We start from the raw sequence: 17375 nt of genomic DNA on the forward strand, positions 1-17375 counted from the left end.
GTGAAATGATTTTATTAGACTATCTACTGCAGATATCAGTCCTACTCACCAATCTCCCACTGCCAACAATCCTGATCAAGACCTACTGGTAGGGAAGGGAGTTCACAGTAGAACCCAGATCGTGATATTTGAATGTGTAGAGTTAGTATTTTAATACAGGTGGGCATTTTACATTTTTGAGGTTATCAAGCAGTATGTATGAGTTCTGTCTTCCTGGCAGAGCAGGAGACTGGAAATTTTTTCATCCTCTTTTAGTCTTTGCTTAGCTCTAAAAGCAGATCTCGGAGCTAATACTTTGCTCATTCCAGTGAGACTGAAATGTGTATTTTTGCTCTGACTTGCTTATAGCCAAGCACTGTGCTACCAGCAGAGGAGGTTGGGGTGAATCTCTTTTGGTGCATATTAATGTAGTATTTTTTTAATTGGTTTTATATGACTCAGTAACGTAGCTTTTAGGAATTTACAATTTTTAATTATTGTTGTGTTCTCATTTATACGAGTTGTTACTTATTTGCATTCCTCCTTTTTTTTCCTAAGTTTATACAGAATTGTAGAATTGCAGGGTTTGAAAGGTTCCTCAAGAGATCATAGAGTCAGTCCCTCTGTTAAAACAGGTTCCCTACAATAGGTCACACAGGTAGGTGTCCAGGCAAGTCTTGAATATCTCCATAGAAGGAGATTGCACATCCTCTCTAACCAGTCTGTTTCAGTGCTCTGTCACCCTTACTGTGGAGAAGTTCTGCATGTTTGTACAGATCTTCCTATGTTCTTGACGTATTGCCACACACCACTGAGAAGAGTCTGACCTCGACCATTTGGCTCTTACCTCCCTTTAGATATTTATAAATATTAATCAGATCCCCCTTCAGTCGTCTTTTCTCTAAGCTGAAGAGACCCAATTTACTCAGTCTTTCCTCATATGGGAGATCCTCCAGGCACTTCGTCATCTTTATCATCTTTGTGGCCCTTTGCTGGACTCCTCCTAGGAGATCCGTGTATTTTTTGAGTTGGGAAGTTCAGAATTGGACACAGTAGTCTAGATGTGGTCTCACCGGGCAGAGTAGAAGGGCATTCTGAATCTCTGCCTTCTTGGTGTCCCCTGTTAATAGTGCACCCACCTCATTTAGTAGGGGACCTACAGTTCAGCATAATAGGCTCTTAAAGTCATTATTGTTTATTAATATGTCTACCTATATGTATGCATTTTTTTAAAGGCTTCACTTTTTCCTGCTGAAAGTGAATTTATTGCATTACCTTCAAAGCCTTTCTGTAAGTAAACCAATGCACCTACTGTTTACATGAGTGGCTAGTGATAGGATTAGGGGGAATGATTTTAAACTAAGGTGGGAGATTTAGGTTAGATGTTAGGAGGAAGCTTTTCACTCGAATGGTGGTGAAGCACTGGAACAGATTTGCCCAGCAAGGTTGTGGATGCCCCATCCCTGGAGGCATTCAAGGCCCGGCTGGATGTGGCTCTGGACAGCCTGGTCTAGTGGTTGGCAACCCTGCCCACAGCAGGGGGTTGAAACTAGATGATCTTTAAGCTTCTTTTCAACCCATAGAATTCTATGATTCTTGATTACCGTACATCGAAGTCTAAATGACTAAGCCCCTACTTGTTGTTTTAATTGATATTCATACCTTTCATTTATGAGACTTCCTGCAATTTGGTTATGTATGATTGTTGGGAATCAGATTGTTAGTGTTTCATCATAACTTCTCATTCATTTATATAAGCGTGCTTCTTATTCATGTCTATGTCACATAAAGACATAGACTGAAACACTAACAAATACAAGGCTGTGACATTGTCCTGACTGATGATGTGTTACGAAAGGCTAATAAAGGTTGCTTGCGGTTTTAAACCTCCCAGTATTACACTAAAGCACTACTTCTTGATACTGAGAACCAATAACAACATATTATTGGAGATAGAATATGTTTTTGTTTCATGTTTTGAGCATTGTTTGAAGGATGCTTGGACCAATATTATCTTTAAGTAGCTCAGTGTGAATAAGGAGGTGTTTTAGAAAGCAGCCATAAACATAAATAGATATACTTTAAATGCCTTAGGTATGGAGGAGTTACAATTGAAAAATGAGCCTACTTGCATTCTTATAAATACTGTTATGACTCCTCCTGGTGCTGCTACAGGGATCCATCACTGCTGCATTTGCCACAGGCACTGGTTACGGAAAGGGTAACAGGATGGTCAGATACTGAACGGATTTCACATGGGGGGGAACTCGCATTCTGCAAGATGAAAGAGATGACTAGCAAAACATAGTCTCTCTGGTTAAGCGTGTCTTAAATTGTAAGCTGGAGAGGAATTAAATGAATGAATGAATGCTTGAGAAGAATGAAAAGGAGTGAATGTGCTGCCCTTTTCTTCTCAAGGGACCAAACTACTGTCATTCTGTCTATACAATGTGCTTAGCAGAAGGGAACACAGGAAGTTCTATAAGGGTGGCAGAGCCTGGAACAAGCTGCCCAGGGAAGTTGTGGAATCTCCTCTGGAGATATTTGAGACCCGCCTTTACACCGACCTGTGTGACCAGCTGTAGGGAACCTGCTGTAGCAGGGGAGTTGGACACGATGATATCCTGTTCCTTAGGAGGAGTTTTTTCATGCAGAGGGTGGTGAAGCATTGGAACAGGTTGCCCAAGGAGGTTGTGGTTGCCCTGTCACTGGAGGCATTCAAGCCCAAGCTGGATGTGGCTCTGGGCAGCCTGGTCTACTGGTTGGCAACCCTACCTGTGTCAGAGGGGTTGAAACTAGATGATCATTGTGATCCTTTCCAACCCAGGCCATTCTATGATTCATAGAGGTCCTTTCCAATTCCTGCTGTTCTGTGATTCTGTGCAATGTATGGGAAGTAGGCCATCAACACCATCATTATTTTATTAATCAAGGTTTCATCACAGGCATGACTTTCTATGACGTATCACCAGTAAGGGAAACATTCTAAGCATTAACATTAAAAGGAGCAGCTGCTGCTTATAGTTGGGTTTTTTATGCATGGAGTATGAGCCAACTGGCCCAAATATCAAATACGATTGTTGCCCTATTATTGCAGTAGCAATAAACAAACTTAGGGTACAAATGCAAGGGCGCAGATAATCACATGCTTTAGTGTGTTAGAAGAATTTTCTGGCTTCTGATTAATGTTGCGCAATGTACCCTTCACAACTGGGTGCCGGCATTGACAGCACAAAGCAGATATGTGTGTGCCGCCTTCGTGAATACCATAAAAGAAAGAGTAAATTTGAGAACCTGCTAGAATGTATTTCATGTGCCCATAATGGCCCTGTAATTGTTGCTATTACAAAATTTCAGATTGTGGCTCTGGTGTGTTTAAGAATTGGGCCTGTGGTTTTATTGCAGAATTATTACATTAAAACCATTTGGGGACTGTAGGCATATAGTCTCACTCACTCTCTTAAGTATTATTCTGGCCAATATTGTGAAATGCAGCTGTTTCTAAGGGACAAGAGGCACTAGAGTAACTGTTGAACTAATAACAAAATTCAGATCAATTTAGATTCCTTTTTCTTCCCAAAGACCATCAGCTAATTTGAGATCAAGATGCAGGAAAATTAGTTTTTTTTTTTTTTTTAAATGAAAAAGTAGTGGGGCAAAAATGGCTTTCACGCAAAGCACCTTGACCTTTTATGTGGCCTTTAAGAGACTGAAAGTCTCCTTGGGCTCAAGGGTTTTAAACTAAAGAATTAAAATACTGTTTTGCTTCTGGGGCCAAGAAAGAGAATATTGAAATGAAATTGTACGCTTGGTTTTGCTGAAATGTTTAATGAAGCTGATGTTTGGAGCTAGGCAAGAGAAAGGCCCACTGAATTAATTAAGATTATGAGAGAACATGTTCACATGATGAGCACAGTGCTAAACTGCAGTTATAACTGGGCTTATCACAACTAATGCACTCTGTTTAAAGACCCTCCCATTTGTAGCGCTAACAGCTTTCATAGGAAATTACCTTGAGTTACCCATTTTAAATCCTCCTTTTTTTCCTCTCAACTCTTCAGTCGTCCTCAAAACTGGACTAAGTTACTGAAGAAAATTATGGTAGACCCTCTTGTTTCCTTTTTGTGTATGTATACTATGTATTCTTAAATGTTGTTATTGGCCAGACTGGAAGAAGTGTTTCACAGTTCTTTGTTCTCCTCTGTTTGCCTTGTATGAAGAATGTACACAGGGCCAGGCTCTCAGCTCTTCCCTGTCCTTTGTTTAGAGCACTTCAGCTCATTGCCTCAGCCTCATCACAGCAGAGCCAACCTTAACAAACTGTGTGCTAAAATGCAAATGTCTGCGCTGGGAATTGGCATTCTGGAGTAATTAGAACATGTTTTCTGGCTTTCGGTAGTTAAAAGGAATGTGCAATTGGATAATTTGGATCCAGATATTGCTCCCCTGTGTTTCGGTCTCCTGTTTCTTACACCGGTAGTTGATAGGAAATGTATTTAACACCTCCCATGCCCCTGACTGGTTGCCATTTTTTTTTTTTAAACTAAAGCAGAATGTTTTTAGGTATGGAACAGCAGTTGTTTTCCAGACTTGATCTGTTTCTTGAATGATGAAAGCTAATTATTTTAAATTTTATAGTTACAAGTAGAAATACTTGGAATAGTCAGTGTCCAACTCTTAAATCTGGAAATACTTCAATGTTTTCATCTCCCTAAATCATGAATCTCTTATGCTTCAATGCACACTGAATATGAACATTTCCCTTCTGTCTTCAATGGCTGACTGGAACCTCATGGGGTTCAACAAGGGAAATTGCCAAGTCCTGCTGCACGTGGGGAAGAACAACTTGAGAAAGGTAAACAAAGGCACTAGTGTGCGTGCTGGTAACTAGTCGGCTCAAGGCAGCTCTGCAGGGAAGTCCTTTGTAGTCTTGGTAGATACAAGCCGACCAAGAGCCTGCCTTGTGCCCTTGTGGCAAAGAAAGCCTGTGATATACTGGGCTGCATTAGTTGTGGTGTTAGCAGCAGGTCAAGATGGGGAATCCTTCCTCTCAACTTTGGTGAGTCCTCACCTGGAATGCTGAGATCTGTGCAGGGCTTTCTTGTACAAAAGAGGCATGGAGTGCCTGAACAGTGCCTAACAAGTGTCTACTGTGATGATGAATTTGGAGTATTTCTCCTATGAGCAAGATAGGGCCATTCAGCCTACAGAAGAGAAAGGAGAGATCTTATCCATGTGTATGCTTGGTGGGTGAATGCTAAGAGAACAGAACTAGGCTCATCGAAGTGGTGCCCAGTGCCAGGCTAGAGGCAGTGGGAGCAAATTAGAACACAGGATGTTCTGTCTGAACACCAACAACACTTCTGTGAGGCTGTGGGCTCTCCTTGCAGATCTTCAAAAGCTGGCTGGTTGTGGTCCTCGGCACCCTACTTTGGGTGCCCTGCTTGAGCAGAGTTTGGGCCTGATGGACTCGGATTTAAAGATGTACCTAGATAGTTTTCCAGTTGACCTTTCCTATGAATAGCTGGTTACTGTGACTGGGAAGAAACACAAGAACTGCTGATGTATATACAGATAGAAAGTTTCTGCCACATTTGTTTTGCAGTATAATCTTATTTGATTTGCACAACTACTTAGCTGTTTTGTAATTGTAAAAAATTATTCTTATTTTGACAGTGGCCTCTCAGTTCCTTCAACCTCAACCGTTATTCTGTAAATCTGAGATCGCTACTTTTTTGTAGCACTTGTTTGCAAGTGAAACAGCAATTGTTTTTTCAACTCTAGAAATTGAATAAAGTAATGAAGCCATTCTTAATTATAAATAATTAATAACTTAAATTTTCCAGTCTCCTCCTGGCAGAGGAATGCACGTTGCATACTTTATTTTTTCCCCATCATCTGTGAAACTATCTATAGCACAGTATGGACAGGAGAGCTGGGCTTTGTTTTTAGGATAATATACACAAACCTAGCAGTAGTTCAGCCTCAGAAAGCAATTTTTGTTACCACTTTAGGATCTTGTTGCAACTGAAAAGTGAAAGATAAGAGAATGCTAAAGGTTGACAGAGGTCCTATAGAGTACGTGCACACAGAACATAAGGATTTTGTGGATGATTGTCAAATGTAGAGATTTTTGTTTATATTATTAACCTGTGTATTTGAGATATATATTTATAAAATATAATAGTTAGCAATTAGATGAAGCATGTCTCACTTCACTTACTACGTACTGCAAGCAAAGGGCATGTTTTTTATTCACACTGGAAAAAAATATACTTGGTTTTATATATCATGAAGCTAGGAGAAAATGGAAGGGTGAGATGAATGACTATAATGAAGAATTTTGCAAACTTTGTGTGATACCCCAGGATAGGATTATAATTATGTGGCAAAATGCTCAGCAAAGATCAGTCAAATAAAAGCATCTCCAACGCTATTGAAAGTAGTAAAGAAGTAAAGATTAGAAAATATGAAATAAAAAAGATAAGTAACTAGCTACGTGAGTTTACCAATCCCACGTGAATAGTACCTTGTTTGTTTGTTTTTGTTCATAAGCTGTGGTGCTAAGAGGCAGAGAATTAGCTTGCACGCTCATTTCAGGAATAGCGTAGTAGACTGGAGCAGCTGTTTACGTTGGTGATTGGTAGGTTTTCAAATACCAACTCAAGTAATTAAAAATTTGCTTTCTCTACTTTCCTCACAAATTCATGTGGTAAGGATAAATTTGTAAAGTTCTTACTGTCTTTTAAAATGCCATCTGCACACTTCAGAGGATTACAGTTAAAAGGGGTAATCTTTTAGTGTATTGGTTTGATATTATGAGGTTTGTAGTATTTTGGGAATCTTAAGAGGTTCAGATTAACGAGTCCAAAATGTAGAAGTCATTAATTGGCTTTTTGGGTGGTAATATTGCCCACTGGTTCATAAAAAATGAAGGCATATGAAAGAAATGAGACTTAAGAGAAGTTTGAAGTCTCCTTAAGTAGAGCAGAGCCCATCCCTATCATTGTTAAAGATGTCTGCATTCAAGCACATTCTCATTATTTTAATGAACGTTATGAACAGATAATAAAAGAATGCACTCCAGTAGATAAAAATTAAATGCTGTCACTATTCGTGACATTTTAGTTAATTATACTATCCCATAATGACTTATGACTGTTAGCACGGAGACTCGAGATAAAAAGGGAGGGATCACAGCAGCTTGCAAAAGCTGTACCAAAGCTTATCTTTGTCTCAAATGGGAGGATAATAAATTTCATGAGCGCAGATCACCGGATGACCTGGGTTTTTCTTCAGCTGTAAATTAGGGGATTATACTATCCCTATGTAGTGTTAATTATTAAACAAAAGCAATTTTAGATTTTTATTCATTAATGAAATTTTATAAAGGCTGGGAGACTAGCGGTGTCATCATTCTTACCTGCAATTTTCTGTTTTAACTCCTTTTGTAAACTGCTCTGATGGATAGTGGGTGTTCCTACTCTGTTATGCTATGTGATGTCAGCAGACCTTTTACAAGTAAATTAATTAACATGATAAATTAACATGATAGTCAAGTGGCATCACAATTATTTGCTTCATCCCTTCCTTTTTTTTCATCAGCATTTCAGGTTAAAATGCAGGAGCTGAATTTCATTATCACCCTTTGACGAACCTAACTTTTCACAATTCTTTGTCTACAAACAAAGAGTCTAATCTGTATAAATGTTCTTATTTACACATATTCAGTCATTGGTTGTAGTGAGAAGATACTACTTTGTGCTTTTCTTTGTGCCTAACAAATAGCACCATGATAATAAATCATCTGCTAGTTGCATGCAACATAGGAGGACAAAAATGACATAAAATTCTTTTATTTCTATATAGTTTCTTTAGTTCAGTGTATTTTGCATTAGTTCTCTCCACATTTTTCTATGTAGGAACCTGTAATATATATTCCTCTTACATACCTGTAGGCAGTAGGGCAAGCTTTCTATTGGTATTAGCATGTTTTGGGGGATGGATGTCTGTGATAATGACCAAGTACTGAGTAACACTGGGTCCAAAATACAGAAGGTCATGTTTCACTACTATTCATGTGCCTACCATGCATAATGCGTGCATCAGTAATTAAACAAATAGGCATAAACACCGAAGAATGTAAAATGCATTAGACATAATTACATGTACTCTGCAACAAAGATTTTTTTCCTTTTATAATTAAGCCCATTGTTAGGATGTTTGTGCTTCTTGCTAGATGGCTCAGAATTACTCTAAAAAACTAAAGTACACATTTCAGACCTTTATTTCAAATGCTCAATCCTTTTCTGTCCTATTACTTACAGTCTACTCTCAAGCTGCCTTAAAGCACTAGGCGTTGCTCCAGGGTGTGTGTTGGGCTTGCAGTGTATCTTGATGTGTGCTGAATTCATGCTGAATGTAATTTGAGTAAAACTCAGGGTAAAATGCCACAATTAGCTGTTCTGCGTTGGCATCCAGTCAAGGCAGTATGGATGAAATTTTCACTTGAGTTTTAGTCCTTGTTTAAGTGAAGTGTGTGCAAATGATGAATTATCTGTGGTCAGTAAGGAGAATGCACATGATTGTGAAGGTTGTATGATATGTCATCAGGAACAAATTTTACGCTGATAAATGTCACTGTTCAATATTCTCAGTTATCACAACCTTGTACAAATGTAGAGTAGGTTCTTCCTGGCTTTTAGTCCTTGAGAATTCGTGACAGTCATCCTTGTTACAGTCTGTGTTATTGGCTGTATATATGCACATGTAAACCCTACATAGTGGTGTATGTTATGCATAAAAAATACCATGTGACTTTCTGTTTAAAAGATGAATCACCACATTTCTTCTTGTTCACATACGACATATAACAGTACCATAAATGTATAATATAGGAAACTGGTGTGGTTTATTTGCTACAACGAGCATTTGCTTCCAACTTCTACTTGGTACATAAAAGTACATCTTGTCTGTACAGGAAATTTCTACCTTTGAAACAGCTAGCAGTGAGGGGTGACTGCTGTGCTAAATTACTAGTGATATTTGCACCTGAAATTTTGGAATGTGTAGAACTTCTAACAAATATAGCTGCTTGTATGGAGGTCAGGTACTTCTAGGTGTTCATTTATTAGTGCTAATTGAGCCAGATGCTCGGTTGAAATATGTGATCGTTCATATAGTTCTGAATAACATCTGAGTCACATCAACTAACACTGTAATATGTAAATAATTTGTATTAAGGGAAAATATGAATAGAAGTATCAGATATCACTCCTAAACCACTTGGATTTGGCCTTTTTGGCTTAAAGCGTGAGATGTAAGGCAAAAAAACTACTAGTCAGAGTTTCTTTTAAGTAGATTATAACCCTCCTTAATTAATATTCTCATTTTTAATCTGTGATGAAAAAGTGCATCATATGCTAATTTCGAATTGGAAATACATGTCCTTTTAAGAACTCAGATGAATCAAAGAGAGATAGCAAATTGACATCCTATGTTGTGCCAGGTTAAACTTAGAAAATGAGAGTGGATGTACCAGTCTATGAGAAATAGAAGTGCCACTTCATGAAATATAGAAGCAGTAATGTTTTCTTCGCAGATGACTACAGCAAAGTCTGGAAAATTATTTCTATTTTGGGCTATCACAGTATAATTTATTGCATGTATACATTTACATATATACATATTTATCCTTTTTTTCAATAAATGTTTAAAGTACACCCTGAGATCACTCTTTAACACTGAGATTTTTATCTTTGCAGTTGGTCGAGAAGACTCGTACCAGTCAATAGTCTCATGTGCTGCTGTAGTACTTACCCCAACAGTGGATACAAGGAAGAAAGAACAGATGCTAAAACCTGAAGCGTCTAAACAGTGAGTTATTCAAATAACATGGTCCTTTATGAATGCAGTGTGAAGAACAGCTAGTTTCATTCTTGTTGATGTGTGTATACGCACCTCATTTCTATTTCACCAGGGGTTACACTTAGGTGGTTCCATAACCAGAAACTGACCTGTGACTAGGCTGCTTCTTTTTTTCACTAGTCTGCCTGTTTATCCAAGGCTTTGGTGATGAAGTATACAAAGAGAGTGCTCATTTATCCTCTGAGAAATTTACTTTTTAATAGACTGAGCAGAGTGATTCCCTTTGTTTAACTAATCCTCTCATTCATCTCAGTTTTTGGTTGCTTTTTAGAAAGATCTTAGTTCCTAAACAATCTTCTCATTTGAGATATTTCAATATTTTTCAGTGACTATTTTTACTACTGTGTTAAAAGATATGATGACATCCTCAAAAATGTGGTAGTGGTCTTCAAAGGAAATTCTAAGAAATTGAGTATAATTTGATATCTTACGCTAGACAAGCATCATTCCCAAAACATACCAGGTGGGATGGTTGTTCCTTAACTATTTTTGACATGGTCCCATACCGCGTTCTTGTTTTTAAAGGAGAGATTTGGCATGGTTGCAACCAGAGGGTTGTGGTCAATGGTTCTATGCCCAGGTGGAGGCTGGTCATGAGTGAGGTCTGCCAGGGGTCTCTTCAGGTTCTTTATCCCCTGGATAGTAGGATTGAGTTTACCCTTGGCAAGTTTGAGGATACCACCTAGCTGTGTGGAGCAGTTGATACAATAGAAGGAAGGGTCACCATACAGAGGGACCTGGACAGGCTTGAAAAGTGGGCACATGAGAACCTAATGAGGTTCAGCAAGGCCAAGTGCAAGGTGTTGCACTTGGTTCAAGGCAATCTCAGATATGCATACAAACTGGGAGAAGAACTCCTTGAGAGCTGCCCTATGGAGAAGATCCTGGAGATCCTGATGAGTGCAAAGTTGGACATGGAAAAAAGAAACAAACAAACACACATCATCAGAAATTCAGTGAATTAGATATTAGGCTGAAAACTTTGGGTCGGTTTGAAATACGTGTGCACTGTCGCATCTGTTACTAGTTATACAGTGTCTTTAATGGGAGGTGTAGTCTCTTTTCCCCATGTAATCTTGTCTTGGTACAGGTCTATGGCCTAAGTGAGTACCTTATTATGGCCTCTCTTTCAATCTAGTGATAGAACCGTTTCTTCCTAGTCTTACCTGTATTTAAAAATTTAACATAGTATGTTGTCTGTCACCTAAATGTGAAGTAATGTCTGAAATACTCTTAGCATCTGTTTGATGGAATGTTTTTATGTGACTTTCTGATTACTAAGGGATTGGGAAGGCAATAGGCTGCAGAGTAACTATGCTGAAATACGGGCTTCTGTGGTTAATTCAAACAATATAGTACACTTTTGCCTCATTTCCATTAAAAAGTAAGCCTGCAGTGTTATTTTATTGCCTTTGTTCCTCCACTATCAGCAGTTTCAACATTTCATAATCCCTTATGAATTCAAAGGAAGGTCCTGTATGTGTTTAGCAAGTACTTGAGACTTTTACGATACCACCTTGTTTTCCTCTTTGTCTTATGATATTAGCAAGTATATATATATATATATATATATATTTTTTTTTTTTTTACTTATTATTTTATTCTTTACAACCTCACTAGTGATATTCTTTAAGTTATTAGACTTATACACTCAGATATCTAGAAAACGTGCTGTGGCTTCTGCTACAATTTGCACTTCTGAAAATATAATGTGTAGCTCTGGAGTTCTTTCATTAAAAAAAAAGTTTGTGCTTAGATTATTTTATATGTATGTGTGTATGTGTGTATATATATATATATGAAATGGCATAAAAGTATTGCCACGTTTAAACCAACATTTCTTACAAATGTATTAGAAATGAAACAGACATCTTTCTGGAAAAGTTTTACATGTTTAATAGGAGTTCAGTAAACTGTCCCTAAACATTCGGTGCAACTGTAGGACTGTAGGGTGAAGAAAGCATATTGCTTCAAGGAGATATGAAGTGCTGTGAAACAGCAGTGTCCCATTTATTTGTCTTGTCACCTTATGCTTTTTTTCATGTAGATCTTCGTCCCCATACCTGCTTATAATTGAAGTAAATCAGATCCCAGTTCTTGTGTCTAAATATCCAAGTGCCGTCTGTTTCTCTCCACTGTAGACATTAAGCAAGAGGAAGCCACTGACACACACTGAATTCCCTTGATGTTAGTGCAGTGTCCATATGATCCAACCTGCACAGTTGAATTGTATTTACTTGTGTTTGTAATTACTTGTTTGTAATTACCTCACTGAAAATAACCTAATAACCTTTATGCTTTGATTTTTATGCTTGCTTTTGCGTATGTACCTCAGTGGTTACGACTTGCATGTCCCAAAATTGAATATCACATGGAGTTGAGCAGTGGTCCATTCTCTAGGAATGAGCACGTCTTGCTGAGTTTTATGGCCATGGACAGTGTGTGTCAAAATGCTTTCTGAAACTACATAAGGAAGCAATGTATAATCTAGGACAAAAAAAGTAAGATTAATGAAAATCAGATAATAAACAGTTGCAAATAATTAAAAATAATTATACTGTGTAAAACTCAGTGAAACTATATGCAAAACTTTCAGGACACAAGAAACTGTGATGCCTGGGTGAGGGAAAAATACCTCTAGTGTGAATTGCATAATATATGACTAATGATGTTTGGACTTAAACAGAAGCTGTTTAGTGACTTTAAATAATGCACTGTATTTGATTCATATAACTTTACTCTAAGCAGCAAAATGTTATGCCAGAAGTGGTAGCAGCAACGCATAAAAATTGTTCAAAGTGGCAGTGATTAGATATTGTCAGGATTGGAGAAATAAAAGGCTGGGGTTGTTTTCACTATATTTTTCTTCAACTTGCAAAACATTTCTCCAGGAGGCAATTTCTTAATAATACCTAGGGAATTGTGCCGGGAGTCACAGTGACTGGTTAGGTGCTTACTCATGGGAATTGGGGTAAGGGAGAGAACTATACCTTTAAGCGATGTACTGCACTGCTTAGTACTGATAATCGGTTTTGGCATCTCAGAAGGTTTTGGTGCATGTACAATGGCTGCCCCAAAAGTAATGCCTCTTGTTTTATTATTTTAGCCCATGACAATCAGAGACAGATGTTGCTGGTATGACAGTAGGGGTTGAACCTTCGTTCCAATATTTTGTTGTCATGCAGCAGAGGGGGCAGTCTGACAAATGACATCTGATGTGGGAGTGTGTATGTGGAACAAAGGTGTGTCACGGAATTCTTCCATGCAGAAAACAATGCACCCAATTAACAATGATTCGTATTTGCTGAATGTTTGTGGAGCCCTAACAGTGGATATGAGCACAGTGAGGTGGGGGCTGGTGCGTTTTAGTAGTAATCACAGCAGCAGCGTGTCCCCTCCACTGGTACAGCTTTTTACAAGCAAAGCGTGTAGGCTCTTGTTAATTGCCAGCAAAAATGCATAGCTAATGGTGGTGACTATGTTGCATCAAGAGAAGCGTGACCAGAAGGTTGAGGGGGATGATTCTGCCCCTCTACTCGACTCTTGTGAGACCCCATCTAGAGTACTGTGTCCAGTTCTGGAGCCACCAACACAAGAAGGACATGGAGCTGTTGGAGTGGCTCCAGAGGAGGGCCACAAAATGGTGAGAGGGCTGGAGCACCTTCCCTATGAAGACAGGCGGGAAGAGCTGGAGCTCATGAACCTGGAGAAGGTTCTGGGGAGACCTTATAGTGGCCTTCTACTACCTGAAGCGGGGCCTACATGAAAGCTGAGGAGGGACTTTTTATAAGGGCATGTAGCAATAGGACAAGGAGAAATGGTTTTAAACTGGAAGAGTTTAAATTTAAAAACTAGATTTAGACTAGATATTAGGGAAGAATTCTTTACTGTGAGGGTGGTGAGACACTGGAACAGGTTGCCTGGGGCGATTATGAATACCTCCTCCTGGAAGCATTCAAGGTCAGGCTGGATGGGGCTTTGAGCAACCTGGTCTAGAGGGAGGTGTGTCCCTGCCTATAGCAGGGCAGTTAGAAGTAGATTATCTTAAAGGTCCCTTTCAAACCAAACTCCCTAATTGTCTGATCTTCAATTTGTGAAAATGTAATTGTTACATTTGAAGACGCTGGTGATGCTTTTTGATTCTTGCAGCCTTGCCTAAATTTTTTTCAAGGGGAATTGAAAAAAACATACTATTCTACTATTTCTTTCACTTGCAGGTTTTCTTTTCCTTTTCCTCTCCCTTCATCTTTTACTTTTATATATATGGTATTTAGATAAATTTCTGGGATGAATATTTTGCCCTTGAAGTGACTGTTCTTTTCTCTGCCCCTTAGCATGATACAAAGAGTGATCCTCTAATGTCAGGTTGTGGTACCTCACTGCAAGGGTTTGTCAGTCTTTTCAAGCAGGCTTGTTTTGGTAATGTGTAAAATGAATGCTTTTCAGACTCATTTGGACAATCTGATAAAAGATGACTGAACCGTTTCAGTTTCCAAGACAATTGTGATGATCCACTATGAAAGCCTGCGTCACTCCTTGCGTAATACTGATGGTATATGGATGCCTGTTGTTGCTCTGGAAATACATTGATTTGAAAGCTGTGGTTCCAACTCAGTTGAGAAGCAGTAAAACACACATCAGCTGAATTGCAGTATCCTTAGCATAGTATTTTAGTGATACATAAGAGGTAGAGGGCATAGAATTTATATCAATTTCTTCAAAGCAAGTACTTCAAAATTGGGTAAAGAGTTTGTAGTGCAATATGCTTATATTGTCAGTTGTCACGTGTCATCAAAATCACTTCCCGAACTGATAGGAATCAAATATATTTATGTAAGGCTAAATGCATTCCAAAAATTGCTTAATGTATGTAGGTACTGGAGATTCTTCTTGGGGAACCAGGTGGGCCTGTCTCCTGTGGGCTCAGGCCTGAAGGGTGGGCTGTGCACATGACAATCTCTTCCTTGTTCTGCGCTCTCACCCATTCTGTTCATGAGCCACTTTCTCTGCTTTTTCTCACCATGCACAGCAACGTGGTGGAACTCGGCCATCTCTCCTCCCTGGCACTTGTGATCCTCACAGTACTCTGCAGCACCCCATCCTTTGCTGGTGGTTATGCAGCTCTTTCTCTCTGTAGATGAAAGTCTCACAGTACAGGAAATTTCAGTGCTGTTTCCTCATTTTGTCTGTGGAAAACAGTCTAAGTGCTGCCTGTCTCTTGCTCATGTGGCAGACCCTCTGCAGACAATGGAAATCACAGTAGATGTGTTCAGGAAGGTACTTCCTGAAGTAAGGTACAGTCTGTGACTTTCTTGGGGGGCTTAGTGAAGAGATGGGTTTCGCATGTTAATGCGCCTGTTATCTCAGAAGATTTATATATATCCTAGTTAAGAAATAGGGTATGAACTGCATTTTTCATAGGTGCTTAGTTTTCATGTTGCTTTCCTTTCTTAAAGTTAGGCTTGGTGAAATACTGGTTTCCTTTTGAAAAAGGTAACTATTTCTTGGAAAAATATTTTCTGCTAGATTTTTGATCCTTTAATTTTTATACTAGAAGGAAAAGCATATTATAAATATATAACTAAGTATATTCACTATGGAACAAATTGATAATAAAAATGTAATCAATGTAATAAACAACAGATGAACTTTTTATTTAAAAGGCGCTATTAAGCTGTTATATTTGATTAAGAACTCATTTTTTGATTATTCCAGTTCCTCTTCTCTCTGCAGTAGAGCAGAGGAAAAAACAAACTATAACTCATGGACACAACAGTTCTATAGATTCAATGTACATCAGTGTACATTATGTGCTTTTTGCACATAATAGGAAAATGAGTTATTTCACTCTACTCATGTACTCATTTCTAGACTGGAAAACATTTCAGAAAATAGGAAATACAGAATATTTACTCTTTTATTGTCTGCTATTCCATAAATGAGCCACATGAATGTCTTCAGTAGGCTGCTCAGATTGGTAACCTTCTTTTGCTTGCTTTAACAAACAAACAATAACACACCAAATTCTATTATTTTTATTGTTTTCTCAGTGTCCTGCCACTGACAGAAGGAAAATGAATTTTGTATATTTGCAAAACTGCTGATGGTTGTGCGAATAAGATGGTACACCAAAGGAAATAAGGCAGAAATTATGTATCTGGTTGTGGAGTGTTCTCATGTTTCTTGTCAGCCGCAGTAACCAGCTAAGAAAGACTGGCAGAAAAGCAATCTAGGTAAGGATTTACAACAGAACACATTAACCAGGACCACATCTTGACAGTTTTTGAAGATACCCAAGGAGGGGGACTCCACAGTCTCTATGGGTAGCCTGTGCAAGTGCTCAGAAGGTATTTGAAGTATTACTGATTTGACTGTGTTTAGTGGTATTCTTGAAGAGTTGAAGGTGTGGTATATTAATTAAGGTGCTTAATTGAATCAAAGCATGGAGGGTCAAGAATGCTGTGGTATTTCCATGTTGGAATAATTGTTCTCGCTTCAAAACAAGGCTATTGCATTGTATCATTGTGTAGCTAATCTTAATAAAAGAAAGTTAAGGAAATGAAGATTTGTAGAGATAACAACTGCTGAAGGATGGTGTGTCTGAGTTCCGAATATATAGAACTTTTGAAGACTAAATAGTTAAAATAGTTTACGTCGGCAGAGGGTGCAACTGAAGTTGACTTTAAGTAGTGAACTATGCAAACTGGGCATAATGCAATTATGGCCACATGGAATACAACTTCCCCTTGCTTCATCAGCTAGAAATGGATGACATAATTGTGTCAATGGCTACAATTTCTTAATGAGATCTGAAGTCAATGCAATAAAAATTTTCTCAGTAAACTACAGTTAAATTTAGAAAATGACTCTGGGTTAGCCTCAAGCAACAGTAAAAGATGGTTTTGTTCCATCCACATCCCTGAAATTATATAAATTTCTAATTCTGTAATGTTATTCTTGTTTTAACCATATTGCTAGTAAGAATGTCTTCTGGAGTAGGATCATCCATATGTACCTCAAACATAAGTTAATTTTTTTTACTCCGAATTTAAATCAAAATTAGTGCATTCTCATGCATTGTTTTCTTCATTTTCTGTGAATCATCATGTTCTTGACTGAACCTTTCTGCCATATTTTTAATCATGTGATTTTCTCGTACTTTGATTCCATAAACTTGCCAAAATAAAAAACGTCAAAATCAGTAATTCTGAAGTATTTAGAGATCTGAATTGAAACGATGCCAACTGTCACTCCAGATACATAGATAAAGGCAAGTGCTCAAAGTACACATGGTTCAAGAGTGGAAAATGTGTTGTACCATAATGTCTGTAATATTCTGCTTTATTTAAATTGCTGAAAATTATGAGTCAGACTGAATCAACTCAAACACAGCAACCAACACTTGGTCTCTTTGGCTAATGGATGTACAGACTTGGAAAACACTGGTCGTGTGCTGTACCAAATAGCAG

The 17375-nt window shown here is 38.3% G+C and overlaps 1 protein-coding gene across 5 annotated transcripts in view; it reads left to right on the forward strand.

Annotated features, from left to right (window-relative positions):
• CCSER1 (coiled-coil serine rich protein 1) overlaps positions 1–17375 on the forward strand; it is a 624313-nt gene that overhangs the window by 160826 nt on the left and 446112 nt on the right. For all 5 annotated transcript variants that reach the window (XM_004941036.5, XM_004941035.5, XM_040699150.2 and 2 more), the window contains exon 5: positions 9744–9855. In XM_004941036.5, coding sequence (XP_004941093.1) covers positions 9744–9855 — 112 coding nt within the window. The remainder of the gene's footprint in view (positions 1–9743; positions 9856–17375) is intronic.

The sequence above is a fragment of the Gallus gallus genome, chromosome 4 (assembly GCF_016699485.2).
Source record: "Gallus gallus isolate bGalGal1 chromosome 4, bGalGal1.mat.broiler.GRCg7b, whole genome shotgun sequence".
NCBI lineage: Eukaryota > Metazoa > Chordata > Aves > Galliformes > Phasianidae > Gallus > Gallus gallus.